At 37.6% G+C, this 19,554-nt stretch overlaps 2 protein-coding genes across 2 annotated transcripts; both read left to right on the top strand.

Annotated features, from left to right (window-relative positions):
* The first annotated feature begins 178 nt into the window (after positions 1-178).
* Positions 179-7,124, top strand: htr3b (5-hydroxytryptamine (serotonin) receptor 3B). The gene is given in 11 exon segments (XM_026328547.1): positions 179-187; positions 419-460; positions 462-510; positions 1,556-1,719; positions 2,140-2,184; positions 2,598-2,707; positions 3,268-3,437; positions 3,786-3,943; positions 5,352-5,562; positions 6,449-6,658; positions 6,859-7,124. Coding segments are annotated over 11 exon segments (1,434 nt in total).
* A 2,668-nt stretch (positions 7,125-9,792) lies between these two features.
* On the top strand, positions 9,793-17,370 carry htr3a (5-hydroxytryptamine (serotonin) receptor 3A). The gene is made up of 9 exons (XM_026328675.1): positions 9,793-9,862; positions 10,789-10,952; positions 11,899-11,943; positions 12,216-12,325; positions 12,447-12,616; positions 13,713-13,873; positions 16,204-16,414; positions 16,672-16,908; positions 17,060-17,370. The coding sequence occupies exons 1-9, from the start codon at positions 9,793-9,795 to the stop codon at positions 17,368-17,370; spliced, it is 1,479 nt and encodes a 492-aa protein (XP_026184460.1).
* Positions 17,371-19,554: the final 2,184 nt, after the last annotated feature.

Genomic DNA, 19,554 nt, shown 5'->3' with positions numbered 1-19,554 from the left:
CTATACTATATATCTTTACCTTTAACCTTCAGATGGATATAAGTCTTTTGTGATCATGTGATCTGGGCTATGTAAGGTATATGAAGTTCAACAATGAATGGAGGAATTTAAATTAAAACATATACTTTCTTCTCAGCTGAATTTAAAACACCTTTACAAAAACAGGTAGCCTACCTAAATGTTCATGGTCCTTTGTAATGAAGCAATAAACTGGCACTAAACAAACCTTCAGGGAGCCTCCTCTCCACTATGTTTCATTATTATATGTATCACCTTACCCGGGGAGTGGAAAATCAATATCAGTGCAACCAAAATGTCTACACCTCGCTGTTCACTGTTCTTCCTCTACACACAGTACTCCTTCTGTTGAACTTATTTGATGAAACTATAGATATTTCGTGTAAACAGAGCACAGTAGACTTTTGGATGTGACACCTGGATAATACCTGTAATAAGGAAGGCTGAGTTTTGGCTTGATGTCTCTTATCTGGCTGACCCTGTTGTTCTCAGGTAAGAGGCTCTTTTTGGATCAAAGAAATGACCAGCCAGTTGCATTCCCTGACTACTACAAATTATTTATCTGTAAGATAGAAAGTGCCTGAAGATTTTTGTTCCAAGGATTTTCTGATTTGTGAAAATTTCCATCAAGCGAAGCAACAGTGGAGTCTATTCACAGTGAGACATTTCTGTGTGACTCATTGGTTTCCCATTTTCTTACATCAGGTCAGTGCGGCTCTTACTGATTCTGCAGTGTGAAAGTCTATTTTAAAGCAGTACTATTACATTCATGTGTCAGGTAAACATAATAGAAAAAAACATACATATACTGGTAAAGAAAATGTGATTTTAATTATAAGTTAAATGGATTCATATTTTTGTATCAAAACCAGAAAGCATAGGTTTATGTGTCATGTGTTTTGCTCTTACACAGTCCTTACAGGGTGACATTACAGTATCATTATATTTAAGTCTATGAGCCTAGTAAATGATAAACGTATCAATTACACTCAATTTAATATCACTTAATATTGTAAATCACACATTTGACTAAAAGGGCTTTTACAGTATGTACTGTACAGCATTCAATGCCTTCTGTCCTCCCACATTTACCATCAACATGCAATGTATTGTATTGATAAATACTTCGTGTAACTTCTGAATGCTCCACATCCCAACACCTGTAACCACCATTTCTCCTACTGTCTACACATTATGTGTATTCTGATCTAATCTGTCATCCCCATATGTGGCAGCTTCATAATATTTTTCCCAGGGCTGTAATACCACAGGTCCCTCACTTTCTGTGCCAGTTAATTTGAGGTAATTAAATTCCATTATAACAACAAAGTCCTAGGAGTATCCTTAAAGCCCTGATCATTTCAGTCTTGTTTGGGTGCATACACTATTACCAAACAAATTTGCAATTAATTAAGTTACCATAAACCATTACATAAACACAGTGAAGTAAAGCTGGAGTACCTGGGCTCCCTGAGCGGCTGTAGTCTCAGGGCAGTTGTATTTGTTGTTCAGTTTGTAATTTAGTTTTGCATTTTAGCCCATCTGGCTGGATGTGTGCCAGAGAAGCCAAAGAGATCAGCTCTGAACCAGCTGACAAGGACCCTGCTGAGGAAATATGACTGTGGAGTTCGACCTGTTCACAACTGGACCAATCCTACCACAGTGTACATAGACCTCATACTGCAGTCTGTCCTTGATGTGGTATGTCAACTTTAAAGACACACTGCTTCTAAATTTCCGCTCTTTCTTCCATGGGCTAGGAAGATGTGATCTTCAAATTATTGTAAAAAGTTTTTTTTCCTCCATTTCATTCTAAATTTCTTACCAAACAAATGAAACTTGTATTTGAAAAGTCTAAGGCCACATGTCACTGGAGATTTTAGTGTTAATTATAATATTTTATTTAATTTTGTTTCATTTCATTTCACTTTCTTAAATGATGGTTTTACTAGTGCTGTGCTGAAAGTCACCCTTTGTGTCTTATTGCACTATATGTCCGATTGTTATTGCAATTGTGTAATGAACACAATTTAACTCAAATTGCTTCATTAAATAGGGTTAATATACTATAAAACACTAGTATTATTAAACAGTATCATTAAGATATTTCCTGTTTTCCAGGACGGAAAGACACAGAGCATTACTACAAGTATCTGGTACAGACAGGTATGTGACATTTAATTTTCCAGTGTTTCTTTTTTTGTTTCTTATTGCATATCTAAGGGGAAAACAACTATTTATTCCCTCTGTAAAATCGATACCTTTATAATTAAAAACGCTCCAATTACCTACACTGTCAGTGATTAAGTTTTACTGTATTCTGCCTCATGTAATTTACAGGGTTGGCTTTAAACAAGCTATGCAACATTTTAAAGTTTCTTCACAGGAGTTAAATCTTCTGTACAAAGCAGTACCTCGCCACTGTGTTATTGTTGATTATGTTGGAGTACTGGCTGTAATAGACTTTACTGCCAGTATTACAGGAAGTATAGTTCAGAACTAAAGTTTTTAGTAAATATTTGTTTTTCCATTTAGATACATAAATGATCTCAATTACAAACATTCTCCTCTGTTTTCAGATCTGGACTGATGAGTTTCTAGTTTGGGACCCAGAGGAGTTTGATGGTGTCAGCGAGATCTCACTGTCATCTGATGCCATTTGGATACCTGATGTTATCCTCAGTGAATTGTAAGAAATTAGTGATGACATTTGAGTCCAATGCCAAGTCTGATTTTTATTATTTCCTATGGAAGCAGTAAGGTTGCACTTAGTTTTTCACACACTGCTTATGCTTTTTGGCTTTGTTTTATTATATCATGACATAATGAACTAGACAAATGCATTTCCTGAAGAAAATGTATGTGTATGCTGAAAGCTGCCTAGCATTGCTGAAATGGGTGCAAAGACAATGATGGTCAGCCAAAGAAGAAAAGAGAAATCTGAATTGAAGTCTCAGTCAGCATTCACACTAAATATGTCATTGAAACAGCAACTCAAATATAAGCAAAACTCTGGTGCTTTAAAATGCCCGAACATTAGAATTTGCTGAAGATTTAAAAAGTTGTCATCAATCATATTTACATTCTCCTATTTACTTATAGTCTGTGTTCTTGCTATTGAGACAACCTAACTTTTCCAACTTGAGTCTTACTAATCTGAACTGCACTGAAGCTACCTGTAATACACATGAGCACTCATAGCACTCAAGAACAAAGTAGTTAACTTACTATGTCTCCATGTGTTCTCAGTGTGGATGAAGGAAAGTCCCCACCAATCCCCTATGTTTATGTCAACTCCTCTGGCTCAGTGAAGAACTACCGGCCCATGCAAGTGGTGCTGGCCTGCAGCCTGGAGATGTATGCCTTTCCATTTGACAAGCAGAACTGCAGCCTCACCTTCCGCAGCTGGCTTCACTCAGGTCTGTGTCCTGTCTGCTGGAAAACTCAGAAAGTTCAGGTTATCCACCTTTGTATTTGCAGAATAGTTTTCACACCTGCAATACTAGACATTGTTAATCCCTTAAGGCAGATTTAAGTTTAGAAGTTAAGACTAGTACTGACCCTGCTAAATTAACAGGGACAAGTAAGGAAGTGTTTAAGTTATAAGGACCCATGTCTTTAGACAGTATAAGGAACACTGAATGAAACCAAAACACACAAACTTTTACTGCAAAGCAAACGTGATTAACATATAGTATTAACTACTTTCCTTCATTGTTATTCTACCTTTCAATTCTTTTTATCCTTCATTATCTCTCCCTCTGCAGTGAAGGAAATAGACCTGGCTCTATGGAGGAGTGCAGAGGCCATTGCTAATGATAAGAGGGAGTTCATGAATGATGGAGAATGGGAACTATTGTCCATTCCTTCACACTACTGGCAATTCCACCAAGATGACACTGACTATGCCCACATCCAGTTCACCGTATGTGACTTTATCACAGTTTTGGCTTGATGTCTAAAAAAGATTTAATTGCAAGTAATACTGCAGTTTTTTTTTTTTTTTAGATCTTAATACTGTCTAATTGTGTAATATTATGGAGGTGTAACAGGTCTTTAAAAGCCATTCGCAGTGAGTGAGTAACTGCACTGTGATGGCTGTGATTGCTTATCGACAGTGAGCTTTAAACTGTAGCCCTCTGTGGGTTAGCTCCCCCCCTTGTCGCACTGTGTGGTGGAATTGTAAAGTGTAAAGCAATTGGCCGCGACCTTCATGGATCAGGCTAGTGAGCTAATGCCAAACGATGAGGCTGAGGCTGTTTCTGGCAAGTAAAGAGACAGATAGAAAGAGAGGCTGATAGACAGGGGAGGGTGAGCAACCATAATGAGACTGTCTCAGTGGCTGCCTGATCAATGGACTTCTTGTTAGTGGTGAGGAAAATGGCCCCATAGCCCATTGCAGGTGGAGAGCAAGGAGGGCTGTTATTTATTCAGCTCAAAGAACCAAGGCTTTTTGGTAATGGAGCATTTCATGCCTCACTGGAATATTGTTACATTGCAGTTTTTCTGCTAAGTGTAAGCATGTCACAGAAAAAAAAGGATTTCTGTTAAAAAATATATTTCTTCATTTTTAGCTCAGAGAAAATAAAACAGATCTGCATGAAGGAAAGATTGCAAAATTACAACATTATATAGCTGAAAATGACAAATGTAGGGTTCAAACACTTCCAAATAAAACCTAATGGGAAAAAACAAATTAAAAAAAAAAAAAAAATATCACACTAACATTTTAAAAAAAATACAAGACTTGAATTAAAGCCATTAAAGACACCAGTGTATCAGTATCTATCCAGGAGTATTCAGCATGTCAAGTTTCCTTACTGGACAGCACAGAAATGTTCAGTTATTAGCTGAACAACAACATACAAAGAATCATACTGAACACAAAGAATACTGGAAATACCATAGGCCACAAGTCCACTTGCTTTTGGCTTTTTAATCCCTGTGAGCATCAGTAACACATTTCTGTTGACATCCACACAGCTTTTTTTAGCTTTTATTCAGCTAAAGATACTTTGGCTTATTAATGCATAGTCAGAAAAGGATATAATGGTCCCATTACAGCCAAGTGACTCAGTGAGCAATGACAGCATGAAAGTTAGCCAAGAGTGAACACTAGCAGGACCCTGAAACACAAGCAGTTGTGAAACTCTGCTTTTCTTCCAAGGAAACTGTTTTTCCAGAAATCTCAGGCAGGTATGTCAAAGCATGGATGAAAAAAATCTACAGGGCTAGATAGCACTAAAGTAAATATGTTTCAGAACATGTGGTTGAATAAATTTAATTATTTATCCAAGTCCAGTACCTCTCTGCTCTCTTTTCGTCTTATTCAGGTGTTAATCCGCCGACGCCCCCTGCTGTACGTGGTGGGTCTCCTCATCCCCAGTATATTCCTCATGTTGGTAGATGTCATAAGCTTCTACCTGCCTCTGAATAGTGGCACACGCATCGTCTTTAAGATTAGCATTCTGCTTGGCTACACTGTCTTCAGAGTCAACCTGACAGATGAAATGCCTGCCACTGCTGTCAGAACTCCACTTATAGGTGGGATATTTAATGATTTTGGCTTTTTAGATCTAGTGTTTCTGAATGTCCCAAACTGTACAATAACAATTGAGCATAATTTTGATACAAGAGACTAACAGGCAGGCTATTCATTTGCCAAAATATGAGCAAACAGATTAAAGTAACACCTATAGTAAAATCAGCGAGTCTCCAAAACAATTTACTGCTAGTTTACCAGTGGTAAATATTACACTGAGAAACACACAGCCAAGACTCTTGTTTTACTGCTGTATTGTGGATATGCCATAATAGTACTGAGGGGATGAAAGAAGAAAAACAACTAGGATCTCCTCCAAGAAGCAGGTCTACTGAGTGCTCTCAATAACTTTACTGAAGGAAAAAAACAACAAAAACAACAACAACAAAAAACATACATCTTAAAGTTTGGAACACAAAGAGATGTAAAAACTCCTAGACAAGATTTCCTATGAGAGCTTATACAATAGTCTTGAAGTAAACTCAATAAAAAAGATAAAACCATAGATTCTAAACTGGTAACAAACTAAGGAGCCTTAGGCTGCTACTTGATTTTCAGGTTTAAAAAAACATGTCAACCATTGATTCAAGTTTTTATTTTTTGTCAAATCAACTAAGAAATGGACTGCATGGAAACATGCATGGTTGAATGATCCTATGGACAACCAACATTATCAGTAATACAACACTTTGTTGATCTGTCCAGGGTGTACGCCTGCCTTTCACCCATAGAGAGCTGGGATAGGTTCCAGCAGATCCCTGTAACCCTAAATAGGAATAAGCGGGTATAGATGATGGATGGATGGACAATACTCTGATTATTGGCTATCACCTAATACAATGATCCAGTACTGACATTTTTCCTATTATGTCCCCCATCTCTATCCAGGTGTGTTCTTTGTGGTCTGCATGGCTCTACTGATGCTCAGTCTAATCAAATCTATACTGGTGGTGAAGCTGCTACACCACAGTGAGAAGGAGGTCAGGCAAATGTCGGTGTCTGCCTGCCTGCTGGACAAGTATGGATCAGCTGGTCACGTCTTCAATGACAGCGCTTTAACCTCCATTGGAACCCTTGACAACATCAACCCATGCGGAGGTAAACCATAAATGTCCTGTTCACATGATATTTTTGCATTTCTGATGGGTGCTCACTGTAGTTAAGAGTGAAAAAACACTTTCACTTTTTTTATCTCACAGATAAAGCAAAGCCAAAGCACTTTTTGTCTGTGGGGAAATTTTAGGCACATCTGAAGTAACTGTTCACATTATAATCCAGATTTGTTTAACTCCTCATAGAATATGAGCTTGAGCCATCACTGGAGGGTGATCTGCTGTCCCTGAATGAGCTCCAGGATACTCCCTCTGGGCTGGAGTGGCTCCATCGAGAACTGGTTTCCCTCCGCCTGGCCTTATCCCAAGAGGACAGTGAGTCTTTAGGTCAGGCTGATTGGCTAGCCCTCTGCTCAAAACTCGACTGCTTCCTGTTCCGCCTGTACCTGCTGGTTCTGGCTTTATATGCTGGGACTCTGATGATGCTTTGGGCCAGCTGGAGCTTTGCCTGACCACACATTCAGAGACTTCAGAGATGTCTGAATACTATAAAATACTTCTTACTTATAGTGCTTACCATATTAACAGCAATTATGGCTATAACAAACACACAAACAATTACACTATCAAGCAGCTTGTAAACGAACCATCAGTTTATCTGGTATAAATCTATATACATCACTCTGATGTAGTCTCATACAAAAAAAAAAAAAAAGAAATGTTAAGTTTTATTTACCCAACTGCATAGAAAATCTGTATAGAAGACCAAAGTTGATGCAGTCTGGGTAATAATTTTACCATTCATGCTTTGAAATATCTGGTTAAGCTGTCCATTTGTCTAAATTGTCATGTTTGCCTTTTGGTGAAGTTGATACGTTCCTATAGCTCAGCCATTACATCAGTGAATAAAAGATTTTAAATAAGACAGTAAAGGATGACTGCAAAAACTATCCATCCATCCATCCATCTTCTATACCCGCTTATTCCTAACCAGGGTCACAGGGATCTGCTGGAGCCTATCCCAGCTCTCTTTTGGGTGAAAGGCAGGGGTACACCCTGGACAGGTCACCAGTCCATCACAGGGCCATATAGAGACAAACAACTCTCACACTCACTCCTGTGGGCAATTTAGAGTTACCAGTTAACCTGACATGAATGTTTTTGGACTGTGGGAGGAAACCAGAGTGTCCGGAGTAAACCCATGCAAGCACAGGGAGAACATTCAAACTCCACACAGAAAGGTCCCTGACGGGTTGCAAACCCAAAAGCCTTCTTGCTGTGAGGCAACAGTGCTAACCACTCAGCCACCATGCCTGCAAAAACTAAATTTCCAGTCGTATGAAACCAAAACTACCCTTTAAACATTCTCTTTGCACTTTTCCTCCAGGTATTGCACTGCCACTGAACAGCAACAACATAGTTTGACAAAGACATCATTGTATTGGTTCTGTTATCATCTCTTCCCGACAGTGGAGATTTACTCAGAGGTACTATATAATAAAGCAGCTCTCTGAAGAAGATCATCAGTGATGTTATAATATTGTATTCATACTTTAATCTCCATCCTGCTTCCACAAAATAGATCAATAAAACCCATTCAGAGCTCAGCTGCTGTGTCTCTATTCCCTGTTGGTTCTCCTAATAGTCGTGATAAAAATACCAAAAATGCGTCATAATATTTGCCAGTGGAAAGATCCATATTAATGCAATTTTCACAGTATGTGCGAGCCGTTGCTCCAGTGGATCTGGTTACGTGATGTTATGCAACAGAGCTGAAGATAAATGTTTGGTCATTGCCTTGTTACTGTCTCTGAGGTAACCAATAGTGGTATGCTCAGTTCAAGCTTTGTATTTTCTCTTTATTGTGAAGATGAATGTCATCTCTAGATGTCTGGAACTGCTGTTTTGCAATAAAAGAAAATCCCCTGAGCTGCATAAGACTGTGGTGTGAACATAATACATGACAGTCAAAATAAAAGACTCAGTCAAACCAAACATAATCTGCCTTTTTTCTGAAGTACATTGAGGAGAAATCAGTCCCTTACCTTATTACTATGTATATATCTGAAAGAAGGTTGTCACTTGACAGTAAAAAGGGGATGAGGGTTCTGTGCATTAGTTATTATTTAGTCAGGCAAGAAAGATTCCAAAGAAAACATGGAAAAACAAACCAAATGAAAACAACCAAAACAACTAACAGTATTTCTAGATAAAGCTATAATAGAAATAAGCCCAAATTGGCTAATAGGGCATCCTCTGATTAGGGCACTTGAGCCAATCAGATGTTATATTCTGCCCTGATGTTTTAATCCCACAAAAGTGGGAACTTATGTCATTACTCAAACTAAAATGTAAATTTTCATTTCATTTGACATTCCATATAACATGAACTAAGTCTCAACATACTTCAAATCTAAACACAAAAGCCCATTTTGGATTTTCCTTTTAGAACTTTGGTAGCACACTTGGGATTTCAAAATGAAAAAGTTCATTTACATTCAATTTTCTGGGAACTATGGCATGGTTACATTTGGGAACACACTACCAAAGCCCTGACCACGCCTAACATTGCATGCGAAACATGTTTAATCCATATGAGGAGCGTTAAGGTGTCTACACACTTTTGATTGTATAAAGAAAATTTTTTACTCAAGAGCTGTCAAATCTTATACACACACATATTAAGATTTATATTTTTATGAAATTGTTCAAATTTAATATTTGCATCCTGGTACATCAGATGTCAACAGAGTAAAACTGGGCAAGCATGGTGACTTAAATTATACAGTATGTGAGTCAACTCTTACCTCATTTTTTTTTTTTTTTTTAAACCACTTTCTACACTAATTATCATGGAGAGGTATTGACGAGTGTTGGCATATTAATTAAAAGATTTCTGAAACATGATACTGTGTATAAGTCCAAGCTTGTATTTCTACAGCCTTTCAGCTCAATTAATCTCAGTGAGTTAGTGCTTTATTGAACAAGAGGGAGTGACATCAGAGCAGATGGATACACCCTTATGAGCTCAGTGACACTAACAAGGTTTTGATAGTGGATGTGAGCGAAGTGATGTATATAGTGAATAGATATGGAGTGTGTCAGCCATCCCAAGGCCTTTCATCAGAGAGGCAAGCAGATTTCCACAGCAGGAGAAGAAAAAACAGGGGAACTGGCACCATGAGATTCTCCCCAGCCTGCACAGTACTTGTTTTCCTTCTGATTCAAGGAGCATCAAGAGCATGCACAGGTACAGCAGCTTCTTTTTACACTTCATTGTATGTTTCCACTAAACTGTTAACTTGAGTCTGCAGCATGGGAAAGCTGTTTCACTCTTATTTGGTAGAACATTTTGGAGTTAGAGATTTTATTTTGTCTGTGTAACACATTATTAGTCATAAGGGCTCAGATGATTTTTTTGATGAATGACTATTCAACACTATTATAGTCAACTTGGGAAATTCTTGTGTTAGCTATGCAATAACACAGGCCAAGGTGTTCTGAATAAGCTCTTTTTCAGTTGGAAATGCATTGGGGGAGATAAAAATAACCTATTAACTATTAAGTATGTGTCTGAAACATTTAATAAAAAAAATATATCACTGCTGTCAACTGTAAATAGGAAAGATAACATAGAAAACATAGCAACAACATAGATCAATACAGTGTTTATTTTTACTACTGTGTTTTCATACTATGACAAATTATTAGTTAACATTGTTAGTGGTTACAGTGTATTTTTATTAGAGGTATTAGATGGAGGTTACCCAACTATTACAAATTGTTAGTATTGTTTCTGAGCTATGGGGATTTAAAATTTAGACTGACATTTTTGTTGGTTTAATTTGTACAGTATGTTCTTGTTTATAAAGATAAAAAAAGAAAAAAAACAAGAAAAACTATTTCAAAATTGGAAGTCTTAAAAAAATGTACAATTTTATTTCACTTAAAAAAAAACAAACTGAAATACCAGAGAAAAAGAAAGCTATTTTACTTAAGATAGGTTTTACAAATAATGTGTGCTGAATTAAATTCACTCATATACCTAACCATACAGAAATGTATGTTTAACAGCTTTATATCGACTGTTATAAGTCTCTCCTAACAATGTAAAACAACCTATATCTGACTTCTTTATGAACAGTAAAAGATGAATCATGTTTTGTAAATTTTCAGTGAAGAAACTGAGCAGCAGCACAGGAAGATTTGCCAATGCCACCTTAGTGCGTCTGTCAGAGTTTCTGAGTGCGGGATATAAGAAAGGTGTGAGACCAGTGAAAGACTGGCGGACATCCACTATAGTGGCCATAGACCTAATGGTTTACTCTATCCTCAATGTGGTGAGTTACACTAAATAAATAGAGAAGTTAACAGATCTAGAACGTCACAGTGACCTGGTCCTTTAATTATTGTTGCACTTACCAGATGCTACTTATATATTTATCTGCATTACACCTACAAATGTCACGATGTTACTGAGGTTTTGCAAAATTATATATAGTTTGTAACTACTGAAATTAACCTTGCATTAATGCAGTAAGGATGAAATTAATCTGCGTCTGGGGCAACAATTACTGTATTTTCCAGACTATAAGTCACACAGGAGTATAAGCGACTTTTAGCAAAAACAGTCTTGTTGAATGGAAAGCAGAAAAAAAAAAACATATATAAGTCAATTGGGTATAAAGGGTGCATTTCTAATTTTACTAATTATAGTCTAAATTAGACTAGGCATAACAACAAGCAGAAGTGCATTGCCCAAATCGTTCATCCATGTCAAGTAATGTTAAACTCTGACAACATTGAGTGGGGGGGGGGCAGCGTGTCCTCCCTCTCTCTAGGGTTGCCTGAATCCTGACACTCACTCCCAACTGTGTTTCAGCTGCATACTTTGTTACCTCCACTTTGAAGTCTACTGTATAGCGCTTTGTTTTGGGCTGCATTTTTACTTGTGTTACACTAGGAGTTGTAGTTTAGCATGAACATAAATGTTTTTACTTTGTCAGTGGTGCAATATTACCGTTAATTGAGTCAAGTGTGCCATTTAACACTTGTGACTACTCAACAAAATTACTGTAAATATACACATTTAAAGTCGCTTCGCTATATAAGTCACAGGACAAGCGAGAGGAGTAAAAAAAAGTGGGACTTATAGTCTGGAAAATATAGTAGTTGCTAGTTTTATAGTGGCAATCCTCATATGACTCCCAGTACTACTTGGTTCTATGTAATGAAAAAGATAATCTTTTGACTGGTAACCTATGTTTTTCTTATATTACACTACAGGATGAGAAGAACCAGGTTTTGACAACATATGTATGGTACAGACAGGTAAGACAAACACCTCCCCATGTTTACATTAGCAAATTAAGGGTTGTCATTTTAAATGCAGTTAGTTTTCATAGCGTGGTATTTGTGTATTTTATTTCTCACTGATAAAATCTGCACTTTCTAACACTAATGAAGTTCTACAGACTGCGTTAATAAATAGTATCTGTTTCTGTTTATACACACCGTACCAAACAATAACAAGAAGAATTATTAGTTATAATATTTACAGGGTGGTTGACTCAATAAGCTTGTGCTCTTCTTGAATATTTTAGTCATGGACAGATGAATTCCTGGTCTGGAACCCAGAAGACTTTGATGAGGTTAAACAAGTTTCTATACCTACGGCTAATGTGTGGGTGCCCGACATCCTCATCAATGAGTTGTAAGAACTGCCACCGTTACTACTATAATTTCTACTTTTCTATTATTCTGTCATGAATTGTCACAGCTTTTCTATGATCCTTAGAAGAACTGTTGCTGTCATTTCTGTGTTTAACCTGCAGTGTAGATGTGGGGAAGTCCCCAGACATTCCTTATGTCTATGTGACACACGAGGGCCTGGTGCGCAACTACAAGCCCATCCAAGTTGTCACAGCCTGCACTCTCAACATCTCCAACTTCCCATTTGATGTCCAGAAATGTAGCCTCACCTTTCAGAGCTGGCTCCACACCAGTAAGACATTTTTCCATTCCTATATTTTCAACTTAACTATATAAACCAAAAAAAGTTATATCACAGTAGATCAGACTAAACATGTGAAAACATAACAATTATAACAAAGTCTGACTACTTTTTCTCTTAATCAGAAGTAGCTTTAACAGTAAATAACCCATAAGGTTACAGAATAAACATCCACCAGGTTATCCCAGACAGCACACTCCAGGTTTACTGGTCTTATGTATGATGGTATCCATACCTTAGCTAGATGGTGGAGTAATTTGTGAATGTTTACTGTCACAACTCATGTTACTACAGCTGTTGGATGCACCTGCTAAGCTGGAACAGAAATCACAGGAATGTACAAATACTGTTATGCCAACTTTTAATTCAAAAAATCTTTTAACATTTACTGCTAGCAGTGATGTTCACCTACACTCAGAACAGAGTGATATTACTTATACAGCATATCACTTTTGCGCTGATTTTGTTTGATGCATGTTTAAACAGGAGTCCTGCTTGTCCCAGACATTAGCAGCACAGTAACGGTGGTGCTCTCTGATGTGTGACAATCAGCTCCTGGCCTGAGTAAACCAGGTCTCTGATAGATTCCTTGCCACAACAGTTTGTGCAGTCCTTATGGGCAGACAGCAAACTGAACTGGTGGTTAATATATATAACAGCAATTAACATAGCAATCCATTAATCAGACATGTTTTAAACAACCCACTGGCTAGCCAAACATATTTAAAAGGAACCTTCCCATTCTGCTATAGTGAGTTCACAAATTGATTTCTGTTTCAGATTTGACCTACTGTACTTCATGTGCACACAGTGTTGCGCACACAAGTCCCTATGGGTACTTCAACATCTCTCTGCAACTTTATCATTCTACTTTTGATGTGATTCTATTAAAATAGCTGGCACCACAAACGCACAACACCCAATGTTCTCTTCAACTCCATTCATCAAGGTATAACTCTGTTCTGTTCAGTGTACCAATGACCCCTCTCCTGCTGTGACATGTGCTTGGAGAGCAAAGTGATAGGTAAAGGGTAACTTGTTGCCTTCACTGTCTCATGCTGCTCCCAACATTGTGTTCGATCTGTAGTTGATGACATCAATATCACCCTGATGAGAAGCCCAGAGGAGCTAAGGGAGGACAAGAGTGTTTTCATGAACCAAGGAGAATGGGAGCTGCTCCATATATTGTCGAACTACAAGATCTTCAGTGTTGACAATGATGACTATTATGCAGAGATGAAGTTCCATGTGAGTATATGCCTTAAAAATGTTCATATATTCCCAATGTAGAAATTAGTCAGCTGATATCTATTCACTTACAAATCTGTCCTCATTTATATAACTCCAATCAACAATGTTAAAGAAACATAATTTTACAATTTGTACATATAAACATTAAGATTTTACTCTAAATAAAAATTAAAAAAAATACTAAAGAGACTCACCTGAAATAAAATCCTTAAATGTTAGTGAAGTTCACCAACTTCAACACAGTAAAACATGCAAACTATAAGAAAATACCAAACAAGAATGCACCCTATCTAAACCCCAAAATCAAGTGGTCACTTTGGCCTTCACTTAGTTTCACTTCACTAAGCACGCCATCACTGTCTTTTCACACGCTTGTATGAGAGTGCACTGATTAATAGATTAGCTGATCAGTAGGAAATTAATCTGTAATTATTTTGATAACTAATTTGTAGTTCAAGTAACTACTTATGGCAAAAAAGCTCTCGCCCTTCCTTCTTCAATGTAAGAATTTGTTGCTTAAATTGTAGTAAAATGACAACTTCAGGGTTTTGGACTGTGGGCCAGACAAAACAAGATGTCTCTTGGCAATGCCTGGGGTTATAGGATATTGTGATATTCTGATGTTTTAGTTATAGAACAACAATTAATTGTCAGATTAATCAATAATAATCATTTGTTGCAGCTCTAGGTCCTATGTGCAGTTCAGAAGCAGTGCTGCACATTAAAAAAAAATCTCAGTCATGAGTAAAACAAAGACCAACTTACAGATCGGTTTCAGGTCGGAGAGACACGGAGAAAGACAGGCTGAAGTCTTTGTAAGAGGCACCCGAAGGTGTGTTTTTTAACATCTGCACAGCCCAAACCAGTCTTCATCAGAGGACCCACACAACTTTCATGGTCTTGGTCCTTCCATTAGTGTTGTCTCTTCCCTTTAAATGATGATTCAGTGCCCCCATCCTAGTTTACAGTAGGGTAAGACTGGGGTCAAATTAAAGTTTGGCTCAAATGTAAGTTATATTCAGGAGAAATGGACAGTGTTGTCTGCCCGACCTTGAATCCTTCGTCAGGTCCGAGCCAGCATCCAAGTTGTTCATTTATCTCCCAAGCAATAGCTAACTAACTAACTAGCTAACTACAAGCTTCTTCTTTTCCTTTCGGCTGCTCCCTTCAAGGGTCACCACAGCGAATCATCTACCTCCATTCAACCCTATCCTCTGTATCCTCCTCACCCACACCAACTATCCTCATGTCCTCCTTCACTACATCCAAGAACCTCCTCTTTGTTCTTCCTCTAGGCCTCCTTCCTGGCAGCTCTAACCTCAGCATCCTTTTACCAATGTATTCACTGTCCCTCCTCTGAACATGTCCAAACCATCTCAATCTGGCTTCTTCTCCAAAACATCTAACATGAGCTGTCCCTCTCTTGTACTCATTCTTGATAGCTTCAAAAATAATGGCTAGTCAATTATAACAATCAAAGTTGTTCATTTATCTCCTAAGCTATAGCTAACTAACTAGCTAACGTTAGCTAGCTACAAGCTAACTTGAAAAATAATGGTTAGTCAATGCTAACAATACTCTCGATTAACGTTAGCGGCCTGTGGCTAAACTGTTAGCATCGTCACTGCTGCTAGCTTAGTGGCTAACAGCTATACGTGTTTTAAATAAGTCACGAACTATTTTCCGTTCATGTCCTGGACAATTTCCCACCCCCCTCGTTTCTTTTTCTGTTTCTGTCAGTCAGCGACTTGTTCCTCCGCCAGCACTCTCCATGTTTGCCCGCCCTCTTTGTTTATCTTCTTCACCTGCGGCCAATCACAACACGAATTAACACGGGTTAATATAAAAGCGCATTCTGTGTTTTTTTTTCCAGCTAGCTTCGTATTCACCCTTGATTTATATGCACCGTATTTTTATTTAATTATAATTGGAAATTGTAGCTATTTTTATAGTCCCTACGCCTGACACTCATCTTGAAGTTTTGAGAAAACCTTGCTGTAGGTTTAACATGAACTATTGTCCTTTACTGTTAAATCTATAATATTTAAGGTCAGAAAATGGCTCCAAATAAGCCCAAGTCACTGCCTGTTTTTGAAAAATATAATTTTTGTGAAAGTGAGATCAGAAGAGTGATACCCATCTAATTTATGTATTAAATATATAGCTGGAACCTGTCTGGCTAGTGATATATCAGAAACACTACTCATAAATATTGGGCAGATGGAAAACCACATTTTTACATTTCTGTCTGTGCACAAAGTCACCATGTTTATTAATAACAGCTTACCATGTCCTGCTTTTGACTTGACTGAAACTAAACTTCCCAGGTGGTGATCCGTCGGCGGCCACTGTTCTACACTGTGAACCTGCTGCTGCCTAGTATCTTCTTGATGGTGATGGACATTGTGGGTTTCTATCTGCCACCAGACAGTGGAGAGAGGGTTTCCTTCAAGATCACATTGCTGCTGGGCTACTCTGTCTTCCTCATCATTGTATCTGACACTCTGCCTGCCACTGCCATAGGAACCCCACTGATAGGTGAATGGGATGTATTACTGCTAACCAGCAGTTTGCAGACAGAGCAGGAATGTCAAATTTAGATTTTCAAATATTTTGACTCAAAAGAAAATTCAAAATATCTTTGACGAGTTGTCACTAAATCATAGGTCTATGGCATTCATTATTACATTAATAAAATATTTCTGAAATGAAAGGTATGTTGCACTATCCTACTACTACAGTGTCTTAAAAATATGAGCTTCATCATCAAACATCTCATTTTACCTGTGCTGCAGGTGTGTACTTTGTAGTTTGCATGGCCCTCCTGGTGATCAGCCTAACAGAAACCGTGCTGATTGTGCGTCTGGTCCACAAGCAGGATCTGCAGACCCCTGTACCCCACTGGGTAAAGTACCTGGTGCTTGAAAGAGCTCCAGTCCTCTTTTGCATCCACAAGAAGCACCACCTCTGCTCCAGACTGTCATCCCAGGCCTCTGACCTGGAGCACTACAAGGACAACAACTATGGAACTGGTAAGACGTGTACAGGTGTGATTTTTCTGACAGAAAATTTTGCTTTTTTAAAAGGCTTTGCTTTAACCTTTATACCACCACAAAAAGTACAGTAATGAAAAACTCTAACATACTGACGTGCAATAAAACCAACTCTCATCCGATCCTGCAGCCCAGTGCACCCTCCATCAAAACTGTGAGAGAGGTCGAAGACTCAGTCAGCATGACAGAGAAGGCAGACTGCTTGGACTTGGCCTGCCCCCCTCCAGGGACTCCACTCCACCTGTCATGGACAACATCCTACAGGAAGTCACAGCAATACGTCACTTCCTGGAGAAGAGGGACCGGTGCCGGGAAGTTGCTAAGGAGTGGCTGCAGGTTGGCTATGTGCTGGATGTGTTGCTTTTTAGAGTCTACTTAGTGGCCATGGTGGCCTACAGCATCACACTGGGCACGCTATGGTCAGTGTGGCAGGTTGCTTGAGTCTTACCATTGTACTGATGCGAACACAAGCTCAGTGGGTAAAGCGTGATGTAAATGGGCTGAGTTAGTGTCTCTATGCCCTGTGTAGTTCAATGGATATAAGGAGGCACTCATAAAGTAATGGAACAGGGTAATGGTTCCTGTAATTGGGGCCTGTGTACATTCAAAAGTTAAGTGACCAACTATAACACTATAGCCCAATTGGGGTCACATTATCATTATTGTCATTACTTAAAGTTTGATCACACAACTTTAGTTACATAACGAAGATGTGTGTCATAGCCAGCTGACCTTCAGGCCAGTTGACATGCTGTCTCACAACCTTATAAACAACTGTAATTAAAAAATCCAAATGATTCAGAGAGATGACAGGTAACACACACACACACACACACACAAAGAAAACATTTCTTTAACAATAAATGATACTTAAAATAAAACAATTTTTGTGGTATGTGAAAATGTATATGAATATGATTTTACACTTTGCTTTTCATATAAAGATCAAATAACAGTATGAGAAATATCGTCATTTGTTTATGCCTTGGTCCAGTATTCTTTAGAATACAATATTAGAATACAATTTTAGAAAAAGTTCTGTAATTAAAATAGCCAGCTTAAAACTAATGTTGAATATTACCATAATGTGCATCTGTTTAAATACAATAATATCTCTGTAAGAACCTAAATTGGTCAAACCTTAATAAGCTACAGTGATGAAGTCAACTTGAGGAACATCCAGCCCTGAAGATGCAGTAAGGAATAAATCTTGTAAATAAGAGACAGGTTGGTGACCAGTGGAATGTTGTTACTGCAAAGTAAATATTTAAATTAGGTATCAAGTGTACATGGATTAATAAATAATACATTTAGTTTGGTAATAATTGGTTATGATGAAAACTAATCATACAAAATGAAAGAAAAGGAACTGCATATATCATAAGTTAATGAATGTAACTGATTTATCCTTATAAACAGTTAACAGTGCTCATAATAAAATTAAATGAAAGACTTTGGCCAATTTTGGTAAGCTAGTACATCGTAATTCATATGAAATAAGTTATATATACTCATCATTGTTTTGAAAGGTTTTTTTTCAAGCTTTTCACAGTTACTGCAAACCTGCAGCTAACCCTTAAGTGCAGACACAGTGTCATTATAAAATCAAAAGAAACTTGAATTTTAAAATAAAAACGGCAACTCTGTTTGATCAATAAAGCCTCACTTTTTATTTAATTAGCTTTGTTCCATTTTTGTTTTCTAACACCTGCTAAATTTCGTGTTAAAAATGGTCACATAAATTAATTTATGTGTAGAATTGAGTCATGAACGTAAGAACTCAAATGAAAGTTATAGTAAGACAATGATAAACTACGACATATTTTTTACTATAATTTGTTTGCAACCCATATTATCAGTATTAAATTCACTGACTTGAGTGAAATGTGTCTAATCTTTTTATTGTGTGACTTATAATTTACCTCCAACCTGCTAATGATGTCTTCTTCCTGCACTCTCATTCATTGTGTAAACACATACAGTTCAACTCAGCAGCCAGATGATGGCACCATGCTCCACATCAGTTTTCCTTTAACACAGTAGGCCTTCAACAACAGTAAAGCTTTCTGTTATTAGTGATCTTTCCAAGAGACTGCTTATTGGTTTTCGTATTGTATTTATCCTATATTATTATTTACAGTGAATTCAGAGGTCGGATGTTTTTGTGATATTTGGTGGCATTCTGTTATGTTTAATATCTTCTGCTCCAACGAGATGAGTCACGCAGCATTAATGTATTTTCTGTTTTTCTCATTCTACTAATTGGACATTGTCAGTGAATATTAATTTGGCTCAATCAGATATGGTCTATTCATGTATCCCTTTGTGCAAAATGAAAACACAATGTGGAAGTGATACATGACAACATAAAAAAAGGGAGTCTAAATGAGGTAATGTTTAAGTGCAGCTGTCTTTGGGTTGTCTGATCATATTTGTCTCAATTACATTTTACAATATTTAATTCATTATTTAAGTAACAATGGCTTTCCAACAAATAGCATACAGTATCTGTGATCACAGTAAGATAATACTTTTGAATCTACCGTATGTCTACCTTTTGCTTTTGCTGTAATAATGACCTTGGGAACTGTGAGGAGATTCTCATATGGGGGCATTCATGTCCAT

Source organism: Mastacembelus armatus, chromosome 14 (genome assembly GCF_900324485.2).
Source record: "Mastacembelus armatus chromosome 14, fMasArm1.2, whole genome shotgun sequence".
Classification (NCBI taxonomy): Eukaryota; Metazoa; Chordata; class Actinopteri; order Synbranchiformes; family Mastacembelidae; genus Mastacembelus; species Mastacembelus armatus.
Note: the sequence above shows the minus strand (reverse complement) of the source record. Positions and strands in the feature narration are given on the sequence as shown.